Below are 18311 nucleotides of genomic sequence, written 5' to 3'. Positions count from 1 at the left end.
GAGGGGGACCGGGGGCCGGCCGCCCGCGTGACGTAACCGCCGCTCCGGAGTTGGCGGCGCCGCGGCGCGCGCGGCCTGCCCGGGCCCCCGGCGCGCATGCGCGCTGCGCCTCCCTCCCTTTCCCGCCCCCTCGCTCTCCCCGCGCCCCGGCTCTCCTCCATTTTGTGCTGCGGCGGCGGCTGCGGCGCTCCCGCCTCGCTTTTACCCGCCTTGCCCCGTGCGAGTGAGCCCAAACCGCGGCCCATGGCTGAGAGTCACTCACCGGCCGGGCTGGCGGAGTCTGCGTCCCTGGCAGGGCCTGGCGTCCCCGGTTCGGAGTCGGAAAGCCGGCGGCGGCCGCTGAGCGAGCTGCGCGTGATAGACCTGCGCGCCGAGCTCAGGCAGCGCAACCTGGACAGCGGCGGCAACAAGAGCGTCCTCATGGAGCGGCTGAGGAAGGTGAGGGCGGCTGGGGCTGCCTCAGCGGGGCGTGCAGCGGCTGCGACCCCGGCCCGGCGGGCACCGCTGGGGAAAATGGCGCCAAAGCGCGCCCGGGGCCCTGAGGGGATCGATGCCGGCGGGCCGGGCTCGCCCTGTCGCCGCCGCTGTCACGGACTGTCACCGAGTCCCGCTCCCGTCCCGGCTCTCCGTGTCTGTCGTGGCGCTCGGCCCGAGTGTTCCCAGCTTCGTGCGCCACGGAGTTCTGCTGCTCCCTGCGTCGCTGGGGTTAGCTCTGCGCGCTGTCTGGCGGGGTTTTTGCTGCGTGCTGGTGGTTTTCTGGCAGCCCTTTCGCTGTATCCTCATCACAACCTTTCGTGTGTTAATACCATGAGGAATCCCTTCTCTGACCTGCTTGCTGCGTCCCAGAGCCGAGGATTTTACTCTGTCACAACAACCCATGTGTCTGTGCACAGTCCCAAATGCTCTAGGATTGGCTTTTTTCTCTGACAGTTTTCCTGAAACCTTACACCAAGACGTTACTGCCTTCTGCCTGCTTGTTGCTTTGCTCTGCTGGTTTTTCATTTGTATAGCCAAGCTGCTGATTCATGGTTTGGAATTCTTTAGCCTCTGGTGTCCAGCCCTTAAACTCAGCAAAAATGTACAAATGAAATTTTTTATGTCTGTTTTTATATCTGTCTTTCTCTTTTACCCCTATTAGGCTATTGAGGAGGAAGGAGGAAATCCTGATGAAATTCCAGTGGTTTCAGAAAATATTATGAAGAAAACTCCAAAAAGGAGCAGCAAAGGTACAGGGCAGTTAGAGAGACTTTCCACCTTAGTATCCTTGAGTTTTCAAGCAAATGTACTCATTAAATGGAACTTCCATAATATTTTTTTTGTGTTACTGATACTCCAGCCCACATTTGTTCTGAAGTTCTAGGGATGGATGAGAAAATGTTAAACTTAGCAGTTATTGAATCAGAGAATTTAATGTGATTTAAATGTTGAAGGATCTGTTGGTTTATTCTCAGAAGTCCCTGAAATTTATATTAAGAATTACCAAGTAATACTGAAGCAATTACCAAGTAATACTTTTTTAATGCAGAAATGTAGAGTTTCTAGCAAATGCAAAATAAGCTCTGTAGTGTTATGCTTCACAGCTAATAGCAGTTGCAATTTTCTTCTCAGAAGACAAGTTTTTAATCCGTTTTTGAAGTCAGATATATTTTCAAGACCTTATGCTTGGTTTTTGTAGCAGTGAGACAGTCTTACATAATCCTTATTTTCAGAAAATAATTTACTGATTTCCTAAAATTAGTTAATTAGCACAATTTGATCTTATTTTGTAAGCAAATAGTGTTTAAAACTTTGCATTGGAGCTGAGCAAAAGAACTAATTTAGCTGGAGTATTTTCATTACTAGATTTGGTTTACACAAAATGTAAATTTTATGTAAACTGTAAATGTAAACTGTTTTGCCAGCTAATTTATTTGATTTTTCTCATTACGTCTGATTTGGAGTGATGGTGCAATTGCTTGCAGGCTAAAATGTGAAATCTTGACCACATAGAAAGCAAATGTTACAGCCCTGGGTAAAAGAGTTATTTTAAATTATATTCATTTTCAAGTCTGAGAAAAATATCTTATGTCTTTTACAGCACTTTTTAGTGTCAGGATGGAAATAGATGAAATGTTCCTCTTGGCTCTACCCATCTCACTTTTCAGTTGTAATGTGCTTACAGTTTTTGAGGAAAATAAAATTCACAAAATGTCAAACAGCTGCGTAGCTCTGAGTGTGAGGAGTTGCTCCTTGGTGCTGAAGATAGTGTAGTCTTTTCAGCAATTTCAGTAATTCCATTAATTGGGATAATTCACATGCAGCTGGTAGGCAGAGCACTGAAACTCACAGGTAAAGCGTATTTTTTCAGTGTTTTGTGCATTTCGTGTTTTGTTTGGTTGGGTTTTTTTCTGTCCTCGTAAATGTCTGTGAAGAAATTAAAGGTTGAGGTAATAAATTGCTGCAATCTGAGCTGGGCCAAACGTTCTGGGGAGGTCACAGAGCTTGAGCTCCTGCCAGGTGTTGGACTGTGTCGTGTTTCTCACTTACTTGGGTGGTCACAAACAGGGGAAAAAACTGAAGGGAGCACCAACTCTGGTGCAAAAGTAAAGCTTGAGGGGTACAATTGTAATTTCTGCTCTCATTCTGATGATAATGTTGTTGTTAGGACGTAGAGCAGATGAAGAGGGAGTGGAAGATAACGGCCTGGAGGAGGATTCTGGAGATGGACAGGTACAGGGGGCTGGCTTTGGAGGGGGCTCAGGTGGTGGCAGATGGCTCTCAAGTCACCCTGACTGTGACATGTGCTTTTTTTTCTTTTCACAGGACGATATTGAAACAAGTTTGGATAACTTGCAGGATATTGACATGATGGATATAAGTGTGTTAGATGAAGCTGAAATAGATAATGGCAATGCAGTAGATTGTGGAGATGATTACAGTGCCCATAATATTCTTGACTCGCTGTCTGATAGTAAAGAAAATGCTGATGCAGAAGTGAAAGAATTTCCAGATCAGCCTACAGAGTATGCTGTAGGTAACTTGGAGGTGTCCCCACAATTTTCAGAAATTAAAGAAGAATCAAGAGAAATACCAATAGTGATGGTATGCATCGCTTACATGTGTGGAATCCGGATTTTCTTTTTAAAATTTATTTATTTATGGATTAAATAGCAAAATGGTGGCTAAAGGGTACTTGGGAAAACTTGGAACTGTACTGGTTCTTATGGTCGTTGCTTTTCTTTTTACATACTTGTGGAAATAAGTATCTTAATTTTTAAAATACTTAACTGTTGTTGGTACGCATGTGATTTTATTATTTAATAGCCATTTACAGAGCATTTGTTTTTAATTGTGCTTTGAACTCTGCTTCACCTTATTAATTATAATATATATATTTCTTATTTTCATATTTTTATTTCAGAGAACATGTGAGGTATACAAATAGTGCAGCTTACTTTCTTCTCAACTGAAGAATTATATTCAAGGTTATTTTTCTGCTGAGATTGGGTCTTGCAGTTATTCACTATTTTTATGTTGGCTTGTTTTGTTCATCTGGCTGGTGACAGTGGTCTAAAGGATAATTCCTTCCCCCAAAATCAAGTGCTTTATCTTACAAAATGTACAACAAAGCATTTGAAAGAAATTATTTCTGCCCCATCTAATGGGGGAATATTGCTCTTTGTTCTGTGTCCACATTGACTGTGAGGCTCTAAAGTTGTTTTTTTTCTAAAGCTGGAGAAATAAGCTTGGCCTCCTATCCCCAGGCATACCCTTGTCCTACACAAATCAAATGGAAATACTCAGAAAAAAGGGGTTTTTTTGAGTGAGTAAATTTCTTGAGGCCAGGTCAGCTCCCATAATCTTCAAGTCTACAGATTTTTTGGCTCAGGGTAGTTGCTGTAAATGACAGGGATACAAATCAGAGTAATTTTGCTGTTGAAATCCCCATACTTAAAAGATTTTTGTGAGCTGACCATCATAGTTAAGAGATGAGAGATTTCATTCAGTCAGTGGGAATCAGGAAGAGACCTGGGGGTTATCACTCAATTTTTGCCATTATTGGTTGCTTTGGGTGCTGGATGTGTTTGCTGGGTAAGAGATGTCAGTGCAAATACAAATCTTCAGTTTCTCATTCAGGTTTGACTCACAATATTCCTTTATAGATAACAAGATGTCTCCCATTTGTTTTTTAAAGGTAGAGTTTGAAGATGTTGGGAACAGTTTAGATGCTTCTTCATCAGATTTAACCGTAATAAAGGTAAATGGTAGCCAGTTTTTCTTTACAAACAAAAAAAGCATAAAATACACTATATAATAATGTATATTGAAACAGTGTGTGTATAGTGGGTGCATTCTTCCTCTGCAAAGAATGGGAACTAATGCCTTTTGATTTATTCATAGAGACAGAGATTTATTTCTTTATCAGATCATATATATATGTATATACATACATATGTATATATTTATGATGTATGTATCATACTGAGTATGGTGGTAGATTGGATTCCTTTTATCTGATGTAAATACCAGCTCAGTGCCTTACATTGTGTTTAATTTCCATTAAAAATGTACATATCCCAGGGTGAGAAGAAAGCTGGAACTGTCTATTCCTGAAATGCTGGCCTTGTTTCCAGATCATTCCTGGTAGGTTAAGAACACCAGTTCCAGGTGAAGCTGGTGTTTCTGTTGATCCCGTTTTCAGAAAGGAGACTTCAAAAAACACAGTGTAGGGAAGGGTAACATCAAGATAAGCTTTCCTTTGTGCTACTTACACTTACTGATTGATTTGTCCATGTGAATGTGTACCATGTGTTCAACAGGTGGCTGAATTTGAGAGGTTTTAAAGTTTTCGGACTTCATAAAATTTTGAGGATGTTAAAAGCGCATCTTAATATTTTTTTTCTAAGAAATTTATTTGAATTTCAATGTTTTCAAAGCTGAAATAGGCTAAATTATACTATTGCGTTCACTAAATACTCTCCTGTAATGGGTACATAAGAAACGTCATTCACAATAGCATTTTGCTTCTGAAATAGTGATATTTCTCCTTTTTAAAATCTTTTTCACTACAGGAACTTGAAGAGTTACCTTTGGAGCCAGGTACTGTTTGTTTTTGTTTGGTTACTTTGATTTTTTTTTTTATTAAAAAAAAAATCCTGGGCATTTAAACAGTTTCATTCTTCATTTAGGCTTTTTGCGTCCCTGTTTGGTTTTTTTGGTTCTTTTTTTTAATGCATTACTGTAGTGTACGTTATTATGGTGGAAAATCCAGGTCATGCAGGGTCATAGAGATTGGAAACCCAGTCATATCACCAGATCTGTGAATAACCACCCTTGGAAAACTTGTTTAATGGCGTGAAATGGTTCCCTAGAACTGTTACTGCAGAGTGAAGTTAAGGAATGAGCCTTAAAGATGTAAAGGTTCTGAAAACAGATCTTGTGATATCACACTGTACAGTGGTTCTGTGAATAAATATAAATACAGGAGAGTAGGCAGTGCAAAGCTCTGGTGCAGAACAGAAATTAAGGAGTGACTGGACTTCAGAAGAAGGAACACGTTGCCATCACAGGAATTTGCTACAGATCCCACTCGCTTTCTGGACTGCATAGACACTCAGAACCATCAGAAGATGCCCAGTTCTCATGTTGGACTGTCTCTGCTAAAAGAACTTCACAGAAATTTGGAAAATTGAACTCTCAGTGCCTTGATACGTTCAGTTAAGCATCTCGGACTCTGGAAGCTAACTAGAGAAGAAACAGAGCTGAACGATTTGCTGAAGAATATGAAGGCTGAGCCCGAAGTTTTTTGTTAAATCTGTGGGGGCATTTTTCTTGGCTGTTGAGGTGCTAGGGCTGATTTGGCAGGGTGTGAGAGAGCAGTTAGCGTGGTAGGTGTAACAACACTGTGTACACTAGGGTTTTCCAATCTCTGTGTAGCTTAGCAGTTCTCTTGGTGTTAGTGTGGCAGCCATGCCAGTTCCACAATTGTGATTGCTGTATTTCCCTGGTGATTAAATCTTGTGCCATTCTATTCCTGTTAAATCCGTAGAAAATGAGAAAATACTCGACATTTTGGGGGAAACTTGTAAATCTGAGCTACTTAACGAAGAACCTCCCGAAGCGGAGCGGCCGCGTGCGCAGGAAGCCAGTAACGCGGGGCCAGGCAAGAGGCTGGCTGAGGAAGAGGACGCTCTCGCTGCCGCTCAGCTGGAGGAAGATGCTTTAGCTTTGGACAGCAAATCGGCCCAAGCTTTGGCAAGGAAGGAAGCAAAGCGTTTAGTGGTAGCAAAAGGGGAGACAAGTGAACAGAGCCCCGAGGAAGAGGCCCCGGACTCTGAAGGTGTAGTGGTAGAGACCCTAAGCGATCAGAGTAGCAAACGCTCCCAAGGCCTGGAAGCCTCTAGTGGGGAGGCAGCGGAGAAAGGCGCAGGTGCCGAAGCCAGAGATAGCAAAGAAGATGGCAAGAGAGCAGAAGACAAAGCTAATTCTGAGGAATCTTCCCCTGCCACTAAAGAGTCCTCAGCCAGTGAGGGCGGTGATCAGAAAAAGAGGTTTGTTTTTTCTCCGTTCTAGACCAGATGCTATCTTTTATCATTGGTCCTTAAGTGATGCGAATAAGCTGTTTCCTTCAATTGGCCTCCGAGACTGATGAAATTGTAGCCTATTCCTAAAGGTCTCTTTTATTTCTCCATGTGCAGATATTTTTATTTTTTTTAAACGCAGTGGGTTTGATTTCTTTCCTTCCTCAACCTTCAAAGGTTGTTTTCCCCAAATTACTCTTATTTCTGTCTTCTGCAAAACAGAATTGTCCGTTTAGGGGTACAAATCCCTATTTCCTTTCACTCTTCTAGAAAATTGCCAATAATAATGTTTATTTTGGAACTAATTTACTGGTAGGTATCCAAGTTTAGTTGTGCTATCTAGAATTAATGGCGTTTGGCATATGATCTTTTGAATAATGTCGTGTTTTATCTTTAGCCCTGTTGAAGACAAAGATACAAAGGCAGTCACAAAAGATGAGAAAGGTAGGTGCACATGTGGTTTTATGGTGGGTTTTTGTGTACAATGGACCTGGAGTTAAAAGGAAGACTGTCAATTCAGTGAACCCTCAATGCAGTTGTAACATCGTTTCAAACTTTAAAGTATCAATTCTTTGTAACTTCTGTAGCATTATTAACAAACAGAGTTGGGGTTTGTTTTAAGCAAGTATATTTTGTGAATTAATATATGATACTTTGTAATTCTACTGAAAGTGATTGAAGTACAGGAAGAAAATCTGTAGATAGAAACTCTTTAAGGCTGTTCAAATGCACATTAACTATGGGGAGTTTTATGAAGGAAAAATGTGGGAGGTTTAGGACTCTTAATTTTGCACTGCTGCATTTGTGTTTCACATGGTCTTTTATGTTTTTTGTACCCCAGGCCGTGTGGGGAGTGGTTCTGGCAGAAATTTGTGGGTTAGTGGACTTTCTTCTTCTACTAGAGCTACAGATTTGAAGAACCTTTTCAGCAAGTATGGAAAGGTACGTAGAGAATATGTAAATTAACAAACCATTCTGTCAGTTTAAAAGGCTGACCTTAAATATTACTTTTATTTTTCCTCATGAATAACTGGGCAAGCTGAGTTCTTAACTTTTTATTCTTTGGAAACTCCGCATCTGAAAGGAGCACAGTTCAATAAAGAAGCTTGCAATGAAGGGGTGGGAGCAGAGATGGAATGTGCAGAGAATATCTGTGCAGGTACCTGTGAGGATGAGGTAATTCTTGACAGGAGAGACTGGTAGATCTGTGTCCTTTCCCATCCAAACTGTTCTGAGAAATGGTCATTAATTTAGAATTTATTTCTTAACAGACCTGCAAACACAGATCAGCATGTAGTAGTCTAATTATGTCTTGAATACCCAGCTGTAGTTAATGCTGTTTTAAACTATTCCATTTCAAGGAGTATTTTCTGGAGAAATCCAGTCTTTGAGGGCAAGCTCCCACTTGTTTTGCAGTGCCTGCTAGGATACAGGAGCAGAAGTTATGGAAGGGAACTCTGTGTGACCATCTTCCCTTCTGCCAAATACTTTCCTGAATGTAATATTAAATGTTTATGTCACTAAGTGCCACTGCCTGTCACAGATTATCATCTGTGGGTACAGCTGTCGTGTAAGGAAAGAGAAAGGAGTAGTAGTTTTGTTTATTCAATTTTATTTTGGTTTTTGCAATCCCACTCTCCCTTCTCTGTGTATATCTGCCTTAAGCTCCTGACCTGCTCAGCAACTTGAGGATGTATTTTCTGAGCTGCATTATTGAAGATCTCCCTGCCTGTGACAGAGGACTGATTGAACTAAATGGCTTTTAGACGTCCTTTCCCATCCAATCTGTTCTAAGAAATGGTCATTAAGTTAGAATTTATTTAGAGACAGACCTACAAACACAGAATATTTTGTTTTTCCTAAAGGTGGTTGGTGCAAAAGTGGTGACAAATGCTCGCAGTCCTGGCGCTCGCTGCTATGGCTTTGTGACAATGTCAACATCTGAGGAGGCCACCAAGTGTATTAATCACCTCCACAGAACAGAGCTGCATGGTAAAATGATTTCTGTGGAAAAGGTAAGTGGCAGCTGTTTCATGGCAGTGTAATGAAAATAAAAGCATGCAATTTTTATCTCTGTCTCTGACTATGTAATTATTTCTGGCTGAATTTCTAGGCAAAAAATGAACCAGCAGGAAAAAAGCCTTCTGACAAAAAGGAAGGTGAAACAAGGAAGGAAAAAGACAGGCACCATTCTGCAGAGTCCAAATCTGAGAAGTAAAGTGTTGTTTTGTATTTTATGATACTTAAAGACCATTCATTTCAAGTACAGCCAGGTGACCAAATTGAACAGTAACTGTAATAAGTCTTGATTTATTGTTTTATCCTGCACTTGAAGTAGGAATAATGCTTGGAAAGTTGATGTTTTACAGTGGTAAGGGTGTCTTAACTGGCCTTCTGCTCAGAAATAAGAAGCTCTTTAGTGTTAGTATAAAAACTTGTTAGCTATATTGGGAGATACTAAATCAAATTATTTTTAGGTAAAGCATTATTTTTACTGGTCCTTTCTCCTCTGATCTGACTGTCTTGAACTCTCCTTTTAACTGCCAAATATTTCTAGGATTTACTCTGTCTTTTTGGTAGACTGACTCTGTGGTTAGTGAGTGATACTTCCAGCATTGGTTTTTCAAGTAGTTTGTTGCTTTTGAAAGAGGCATTTTGCTTTCCTGCTTTTTGTAGGTCTGTTGGTATTAAGAAGGAAGAGAAGATTGACAAAAAAGATGATGCTAAGAAATCAGAGAAAGATGATAAAGAAGGAAAAGAAAAGGATGAACAAAAGACTGGATCTTCTGATAGATCCAGGGCAAGCAAATCAGGTGATGCTGGCTGTTCTTCAGAAATGTTTTCAAGGATACTTGTACATTATTAGATGTGATTGATAATTCAGTAAAACTGACACAAACATCAGAAAATATCTTGAAAATTTTTACTTCATTTTCTAATAACTTAAAACAGAGTTTCCATCATTTTTATGAAAGTGTCACTGGGTTTAGACCTGACATTCTGTGTGGTTCTGTGCTCTTTTTTGGGCTTTTTTTTTTAAACTGTGGTGAAGGATTTATTTTGTGGACAGAAGAATTAAATTAAATTTGTGTTCTTTTAGCTGTCATCCCTGCCAGAAAATACTGCTGTAATTTTATGATAAATTTACTGCTCCCATCCTCAAGTTGGCCAAATCTTGGCAAGCTATTTAAATCATGAATGTCTCATAAGTTATTAAAAACCTCATTAAAATAATTTTGTACTCTTTAGTATCTTCAGAGTTTAGTATCTCGCAAGAATTGTTGAATGTCTTTTGTACCATTTATTTTTGGCTCTGTTTTGTTTTCTAGCGAGTCGAGGAACAGAAAGAACAGTGGTAATGGATAAATCTAAAGGAGAACCAGTTATTAGTGTGAAAACCTCTGCCTCAAAAGAGAGGGTAAGGCCAACTTCCAGAGAAGCTTTTGTGTAAAAATAGGTGTCAAATAGATTTATGTGCTCAGAGGTGAAGGGGTTTTATCCTTGCACATTGATACAATTATCCTTTTAGCACTTTCTGGAAAACATCAGTGTTAATGATGTGGCAGAGGGGAAATGCTTCTGTTTCATCTTTTTTGTACTTTTTTACTGCTGACCTAGTGGAAGAAGTGGAGTTGCAATACTAAAATTGTTTAGAATGATGTGTTTTCTTGAGCTTGGAATGTTATTGTGCAAGTCAGGTTGTGTTCCCGTAGTATTTATTTGTAATATTTAGAAGTTCTGGTGAAATTGGGAGTACTTTTCCATGGAATTCCACTGTTGTTTACCTCTGGTAGCCTGTTTTGTTCAGGTTGATACAGTGTAGTGTTTGCCTAGGAGTTGTAGCTGGAACTGCACTGTGTTCAACTCATGCATTGTTCTCATTCATCTCAGAGCACGAAAAGCCAGGACCGCAAATCGGAGAGCAAGGAAAAGCAGGATATTTTATCATTTGATAAAATCAAGGAGCAGCGGGAACGGGAGCGGCAGAGGCAGAGGGAGAGAGAAATCAGGGAAACGGAGAGGCGCCGGTGAGTTCCCACTCCCTCTAAACTTGAAATGGCATTTTTTTACTCCCTTTCTTGTTTTGTCTTTTGGACAGGCTGCAAAACAGTGCTGTGCTGGCCCTCCAACAGTGATATTTCAGATTAATGTCTGTTCTAGCAGTAATTAGTATGAAATCAATGCTAAGTGATGGAGGCTTTTACTGCTGAAATCAATGTTCTTATAAGACTTCCATAGGTGCTTTCAGGCTTTGTCTTCCACTTGACTGGATTTGAATTTTTGTTTTTTCCCCAGAAGCTTGTAAATACTTCTTGTACATCAGATTTCTGTCTTGAGACATGCTGAGGTCTCTGAAAGCTTTTTCAGACCTGACCTAAGAGTAGATGCTCTGTTACTTATGCACAATTCTCACCTTTGCTTCTGTCGTTTGTATAGAATTTTTTATTTTCCCTTAAGCTGTTACTTAATTGAGAAGAATGGGGAGAAAATATAAACTTTTTAAAAAAATGAAATCCCACCCAAAACAAAGAAGCAGTAAAGCTGGGACTGAAGAGTCTCAATTAAAAACCAAATATCTCTTTGAAATTAGAGAGAGAGAGAGGCGAGACCGGGAGCAGCGCCTCGCAGCCATTCACGAGCGGGATGAGAGACAGAGGCTCCAGAGGGAGCGGGAACGGCTGGAATTCCAACGGCAGCGCCTGGACAGAGAGCGCTTGGAGAGGGAGAGGCTGGAGAGGGAAAGGATGCACATAGAGCAGGAGAGGAGACGGGAACAGGAGCGAATCCAGAGGGAGAGGGAGGAGCTGCGACGCCAGCAGGAGCAGCTGCGCTATGAGCAGGAGCGGAGATCTGCCATGAGGAGGCCTTACGATCCTGACAGCAGGTGAGGAGCCAGGGCAGGGAGCTCCAAACTCCTCAGTCACATCCCCTTTGGAAGCCTGTGGAAATGGGGAACACTCTGGATAAGGCAGTCATGGGAGCTTGCAGCTGAAAGACTCTTTAGGTGCTGCTTTTAGCACTAATAGCAATTTGAAGAAGAGCAAATACTGTGCTTGTAAGCACTGTTCTGGTCTGCTCCTGTTTCCCAAAGAGGGATGACCAAGAGTAGTAATAACAGAGTTGCTACTACTCTGAGTAATAGAGAGTATTAGTGTAGTTAATGGAGTAGTAGTGTGTATAAACTTTGCATGGTAGCGGGGAAGATACTCATTCTCTTCTCACATGACCACGTCCTGAAATTAAGCTGGTTTTGGTAAACCAAATTCTCTCTGAAACCAAAATGCAACTCCTGCTTAACACACCTAGATTTTTAATTATTGGGTGGAATGAGGTTTGAGAGAGCAGGAAAGGGGGGGTGGTTCTGGGGCTGCTGCTGATGTGAGCCGTGTGCAGGCGGGATGACCCGTACTGGCCCGAGGCCAAGCGGCTGGCGCTGGACGAGCGGTACCACTCGGACTTCGGCCGCCAGGATCGCTTCCACGACTTCGACCACCGGGACCGCGGCCGCTACCAGGATCACTGCTTGGACAGGTTGGCAAGGCACTGGCTCTTCTTCTTCTTCCTATGCCTTCAGGGAAATTTGGTGTCTTGAATGCTGTCAGCAGAGTATAAGAAATCATTCCTGTGTATGCTTCATGTCTGATTTCACACGTGCTTGCAATCCTTTGTTTCTGTGGGTTAGGGTCATAGAAAGAGGCTGCATAAAGATTATAAGCCAAGTCCTAATGCAGTCTGCTATGATGCTGATAGAGATACAACAGCTCCTCTCAAGGTGTATGGAAGTGTACTGTATGTTCCCCTAAGATTTAGCCATTTCCTTTTGCTTTAAAAGTTTCCCTGCTTTCATCTTTGCAGCCTGGCTAATGCAGGTTTTTAGCGTCACAGAAAGGAAAAATATTTTCTGTGTGGTGCCATTGAGGCTTCCCTTTGCTCTCAAAGGCTCTCTGGTGAAAACTGTACTGTTTGTTTTTGCTTGTAACTCCTTTGTGACACTGGTAGGTTCACTCAGTATTCTCCCTTGGTATCACTGAGCACCTGACCTTTTCTACCCAGATTACAGTGATAGGTGTTACTTTGATCTCTTTTTATGCTATGAAACAAGAACTCCTTTGAGTTTTCTTGCTACTTAACATTAGCATCCAGATTTACAGCCTAAGGAAGATGAACTTTCCATGTGTTATTTCATGCAGACACTGGAATTATAATTACTGTGTTGCTTCAACTGAAACTTTTCTTTTTTGTTTCAGGAGAGACTGTACAAGGGGAATTCCAGATCGAGATGGGCAGGTGCGTTACAAGCAAATTACTGCTTCAGTTAAAAAACAAAACAAGCTGACCCCAAAGCAGAAAGGGCACAGTAGGCCAAAGCACAAACACAATAATTTCAGCTGAGATACTTAAGCAGAGCTAATTTTGTGTGCTAATGACCAGAAAGTAAATTATTAGGTTACCTGCTTGCTAGGGTGGTAGCCTCAGATATAGTCAAGAGGAAACCTCTGAGTGGTGGGAGTATTTTTTCAGGCTGATATGTGTGAGTAAAAGCTTTTTGATTGACCATCTTAGGTGTTAAGGGAGAGCTGCTGTACTTACTTAGCTGTCAAAGGATGCCATTTATCTAAATAAATCAACTAATGCCATAATGAAACAAGGCTGTAAAAGGACAGGTGTGAAAATCAATGCCACAATGGGATTCAATTTCAGAAGACAGGTAGGAAACAGGGAGATATTCTATGGAAGAATTTAAAGAAGCCAAGAATGTAAATCTTATAAAACCTTACCAAACAAAAAAAGACCTCTCCCACCAGCTAACAGCACAAAATAAACACCTGGAGTGAACCATGCCCAACAACAGAACCTGTAAAAAACGAGACAGCTAGTTTTTTCTGACAGCTCATAGAAAACAACATCCAAAAAGCCAAATTTTTGCAATCCTAGAAGAAAACTTGTGTTGGTTTTTAGCGTGACTGTGTCCTGTTTGCCTTTCAGCACTACCCAGACGAGCGGCACGGGGGGCCTGAGCGTCACTCCCGGGACAGCTGGGGTGGCTACGGCTCCGACAGGAGGATGAGTGAGGGAAGAGGGATCCCCCCACAAACCCGGTTAGTGCCTGGCAGATCAGGGAAGTGACTGGGGGCTCTTTACATTCCCTCAGTGAACCTTTGAAGGGTGACAGCAGAAGCAGCTTGACAAGTGTGAATCCTCTCTCCAGATCTTTGAGCAGCTGCAGGAGCAGGGAATTGCCACATGTAGCTCCCACATGCCTCGGGAGAGTGAAGCTCTGTAGTGAGTAAAGAGCTGCTCAGTTAGCTCAGCTCCTGACTGTGCTTCTCCTGTAAATAACTTTCATTTCTACAGATGAGATTCAGTCTGTTTCTACAGATGCCCCAGTAAGGCCTACACAAGTCTCATTCCTGGCCACTGGTCAGGTTTTAAAGGAAATTGAGAGAGAAGTCTCTGCAGTGGTGGGGTAGAGAACTTGGATTCACCTGGAATTGTAGTGGTTTCTCTTTAAACCAGTTAATCCAGCTGGGCATTTTCCAGCTATATAATTTTCAGACAGAAGAGTCGCAGCCAATGAATTGATCCATGCCCAAGTATTTCAGTCCACTGCAATATCCATGATGTCTCTGGATCAAAAAAGACAAGTTTTGTTGTGTGAAGGATGCTATTCAGCAAGTGTCTGTCATTGTTGCTCTTTGACCAGTTCTCATTGCAGTGATTGGGTGGCTACAGCTTTAGCTTGATTAACCATTTAACACACTTTGGCATGGGGTATGGTGATTGGCTTTACCCTGTGCTGCTCAGTGGGTAGGGGACATACCTAGAAGATGTTCTTTTATTTTTTTAAGAGATGGACGTGACTGGGGAGATCATGGTCGAAAGTTAGAGGGGCATCAAGATCGTACATGGCAGGGAAATGTGGATGGAGGAGTGATGGGACGGGATCATGAGAGATGGCAAGGTACACTTGCTGCTTACCAGTGTGATTGTGGTTCTTTTCTGTCAATTACTGCTGCTGAACCTTCTAGTGGTAGTTAAATTACTGAGAAATCAAATGAAATTCTGGGAACAAGGTGACATATTTATAAGGGAAACACAAAAACCTGTATTTTTCTTCTTTTTTTTCCTTTTTTTTTTCCTCTTTTTGAATTAGGTGGTGATAGAAGCATGCCTGGTCAGTCAGGACCAGGCCATGGGATGACTCGAGGAGGGACATCAGGGTAAGAACCTTTGTCAGAATGCTTATAATGCTTTTATAATACTTTGATCTGTATAAGCCTGGATTGGCAAGGGGAAAAAAAAACCCAGCAAATTAAAGAAACACCTTTCAGAGTATAGGAATGTGCCCCCTGTTGACGGAGTGACTAAATTATTCTTTGTCTGCTTAAAAAGGCAAAAAGCCCAGAAATTTCTCTCCCTAATTGGTACAAAGACACCTCAGAGAACCTTGTTGGACTTCACCTCAGACCTGGGGCTGTCAGATTGGGCAGAGGCCAAGAGGTTTCAGTTGGGTAATTCACTAGAAAAGGAAGAGAACAAAAGGAATAATCACTTTTGGGGGTGTTATAGCAGGAGCAAGAACCTCTTGCCCCTGGCTCAGTTTTTCTCTGTAAGAGCTTTGTTATTTTGCCTTTCATTAAACCTTTTTCTGTTTCCAACACTGTCACTGTTGAGGCAAGGATGGGAATGAAAGAACTCCATGTTCAGAAGGCAAAGAACGATCTGTTTATTCAAAGTACATCTCTCTTTTATAGAGAACATCATGAATACTAATTTCATTGATTTTAGAGTAAATACATTTCACCTGATTGGTACACTGGACTTAAGTCAGTGTGGCAGAACATATCTATAAACAATATGAGCAGAAAACAAGATCACAGATGGTTTACATTCCTCCCAGGCTTAGCCTGGTAGAAATCTTTTTCTCTCTGACTGAGCTGAGAATATTCACACAACGCACCCTGCTAACTTGATGCCATGGGGGGTACATGGGGACGTGCTGGGTTCTCGGGGAGCTCGGCCGCGCCCGACGCGTGCGGTTGTTTGTTGGTTGGTTGTTGGCAGGCGCGGAGGCTTGGCCGGGAGCCAGGGCCAGGCGCTGCAGGGGATCCCGGGCGCCTTCGCAGCCCCCGAGAGGACAAACCGGCTGGGCGAGCCCCGCTTCAGCCGCCGCTACTGACGGCTCCTGTACAGCAACGGGGTTCCTATCCTCCGCCCCGCTGCGGTGGTGAGTTTGATCAACCCAGACTCGCCTTGAGTTTGTGATTCTAAAAATGCCAGACTGCTGCTGCGCTGTAGCCAAATACTGTGTCAACTTGGTTTGGGGTTTGTTTGGTTTGGTTTGGGTTTTTTTTTTTGTTTGTTTGTTTGTAATGAACATGGTGTTGGTCAAACATCGCTTTTAAGTTTCTGTAAGTGAAACATTCCATTTTTCAAAAATAATAAAATCGGTTTATGGCTACTGGGTTTTTTTTGTTTGTGGAGTCTTTGGTGACCTCATGAGAGGTTTAAAATCATTAAAGAGACAGTCTGCTTTTAGCACTGTGAGCTTTGAACATCCCTGGTGTTGCTATGCTGGGGACACGAATGAGTCTGTGATAGATCTGTGACATTTGGATGTGGAAGGGCCTGGCAGACCCTGCCTGTCTTTAATTATTTCCTTTGTGCCATTAAGTTTAAATATAGTCTTTCTGCATTTCCATTTTAGCTTTCTGTCCTTTTGGGAGTAGAAGGAGGAGGAAGAAAAAGGAGGAGGAAGAAGGAAAGCTGGGAAAAAGGGGGAAGGAGAGAGAGGAGGAAGAAGAAGGAAGGAGGCCTGAAAAGTAGGATTGAGTTCAGTCTAGGGGTCACTGCTCACTTTGTTCACCTCCCTCTCATGCTGATAGCCTGCATCGCTCATTGCTTGGCATCTTCAACATAAAAACCTAAAAGCCAAACATGAGAATACTCCCAGGGTTAGAAGTCACATCTTCTTCCCCCTCAGCATCACAAACACCTGGGGGCCACAGGTGGGGCAGAAGGTGCCCCACATCCCCCAGGTACTTTGGGATGCTGAGGGGAAGGAGGAGGCAGGCGAGACCAGGTACAGGTGTCCCCTGGGGCTGTGCTCACAGGTTTGGAGTGATGTCACAATGGTGGAGCCCCTCAGGCACAAATTTTAATTCTTCCTTCTCTTCCCTATGACCTACCTTTATTTATTCCATTCACCACTGGCTTCTTGTCCCTGTGTTTTAATTTCTCCCTTTACAACTTCTTAGTCATACACATGCTGAAAAATAATACTAATTTATATAATAACTGAGGGTTATTTCCAAATAACCCTCTTCATCTATTGTATTCCACACAGAATTTTAGAACGTAAGGAATTCTGAATACAGATACATATAGGTCTTGAACATACAGATATACATTTTGTGTATATATATAAAAATGAACATAAAGGCCTTGAAAATGTAAGAAAATCGGTTCTGTAAGGAGGAAATAGAGGTTTCTGTGTTAATTTTTTCCTGTCTCTAAATGAGATTTTGGCTCTATTTAAATCGCTGCTGCCGCCTGGCGGTGAGGGGGAGGAACTGCAGGGTTCTGGGGGCTCGCTGAGCCGCCTCCTGGCTGAAGGTGGTACTGCAGGGCTGAACCAGGCGCGGTGGCACTGGGTGACAGTCATTGGTGTCCTTGGCACAGTGACACTGGGGATTCATTGGTGTCCTTGGCACAGTGACACCGGGGACTCATTGGTGTCCCCAGCACAGTGACACCGGGGACTCATTGGTGTCCCCAGCACAGTGACACCGGGGACTCATTGGTGTCCCCGGCACAGTGACACCGGGGACTCATTGGTGTCCCCGGCACAGTGACACCGGGGACTTGCTGCTGTCCCCAGCACAGTGACACCGGGGACTCATTGGTGTCCCCGGCACAGTGACACCGGGGACTTGCTGCTGTCCCCAGCACAGTGACACCGGGGACTCATTGGTGTCCCCAGCACAGTGACACCGGGGACTCATTGGTGTCCCCGGCACAGTGACACCGGGGACTCATTGGTGTCCCTGGCACAATGACACCAGGGACTCATTGGTGTTCCCAGCACAGTGACACCAGGGACTCGCTGCTGTCCCCAGCACAGTGACACTGGGGACTCGCTGGTGTCCCCAGCACAGTGACAATGGGGGCTCATTGGTGTCCCTGGCACAATGACACCAGGGACTCGCTGCTGTCCCCAGCACAGTGACACCAGGGACTCGCTGTTGTCCCCAGCACAGTGACACTGGGGATTCATTGGTGTCCCCAGCACAGTGACATTGGGAACTCGCTGCTGTCCCCAGCACAGTGACATTGGGGATTTGCTTTTGTCCCCAGCACAGTGACAATGGGGACGCATTGGTGTCCCCAGCACAGTGACACCAGGGACTCACTGCTGTCCCCAGCACAGTGATGCTGGAAACTCGCTGGTGTCCCCAGCACAGTGACACTGGGGGTTTGCCTTTGTCCCCAGCACAGTGACACCAGGGACTCATTGGTATCCCCAGCACAGTGACACCAGGGACTCATTGGTGTCCTTGGCACAGTGACACTGGGGACTCATGGGTGTCCCCAGCACAGTGACACCAGGGACTCACTGCTGTCCCCAGCACAGTGACACTGGGGATTTGCTACAGAGGGATCCACCAAAGCCATCTGAACTCCTGCTGAAGGCAGGAAGGACTCCCAGGAGCTGGAATTCCCACTGTGGGTGTTCCATAAGGGATCCCA

The 18311-nt window shown here is 43.3% G+C and overlaps 1 protein-coding gene across 3 annotated transcripts; it reads left to right on the top strand.

The window, feature by feature from the left end:
- Positions 1-130: 130 nt before the first annotated feature.
- On the top strand, positions 131-16028 carry LOC110475769 (scaffold attachment factor B1). Of its 3 annotated transcripts, none has more exons than XM_021540140.3 (21): positions 131-438; positions 1139-1226; positions 2645-2709; positions 2803-3081; positions 4175-4237; positions 5052-5079; positions 6029-6530; positions 6958-7004; positions 7402-7502; positions 8426-8575; positions 8674-8774; positions 9237-9373; positions 9890-9978; positions 10452-10588; positions 11152-11445; positions 11955-12092; positions 12809-12848; positions 13548-13660; positions 14411-14523; positions 14716-14782; positions 15627-16028. In XM_021540140.3, exons 1-21 carry the CDS (start codon positions 244-246, stop codon positions 15739-15741), a joined length of 2862 nt encoding a protein of 953 aa, XP_021395815.1. In that variant the 5' UTR covers positions 131-243; the 3' UTR covers positions 15742-16028. The 3 variants fall into 3 exon arrangements, 2 of the variants coding, with proteins under 2 accessions (XP_021395815.1, XP_021395816.2); XM_021540141.2 differs by lacking the exon at positions 131-438 and adding an exon at positions 499-705; XR_002466327.3 differs by lacking the exon at positions 14411-14523 and having other exon boundaries at positions 15627-15646.
- Positions 16029-18311: the final 2283 nt, after the last annotated feature.

The sequence above is a fragment of the Lonchura striata genome, chromosome 28 (genome assembly GCF_046129695.1).
Source record: "Lonchura striata isolate bLonStr1 chromosome 28, bLonStr1.mat, whole genome shotgun sequence".
NCBI classification, from domain to species: domain Eukaryota; kingdom Metazoa; phylum Chordata; class Aves; order Passeriformes; family Estrildidae; genus Lonchura; species Lonchura striata.
Note: the sequence above shows the minus strand (reverse complement) of the source record. Positions and strands in the feature narration are given on the sequence as shown.

Coding starts and splice junctions, on each gene's coding strand:
- LOC110475769 (XM_021540140.3), top strand. CDS start 244: ATGGCTGAGAGTCACTCACCGGCCGGGCTGGCGGAGTCTGCGTCCCTG. Junction 12,093..12,808: donor CAGGATCACTGCTTGGACAG/GTTGGCAAGGCA, acceptor TTTTTGTTTCAG/GAGAGACTGTACAAGGGGAA. Junction 12,849..13,547: donor TTCCAGATCGAGATGGGCAG/GTGCGTTACAAG, acceptor TTTGCCTTTCAG/CACTACCCAGACGAGCGGCA.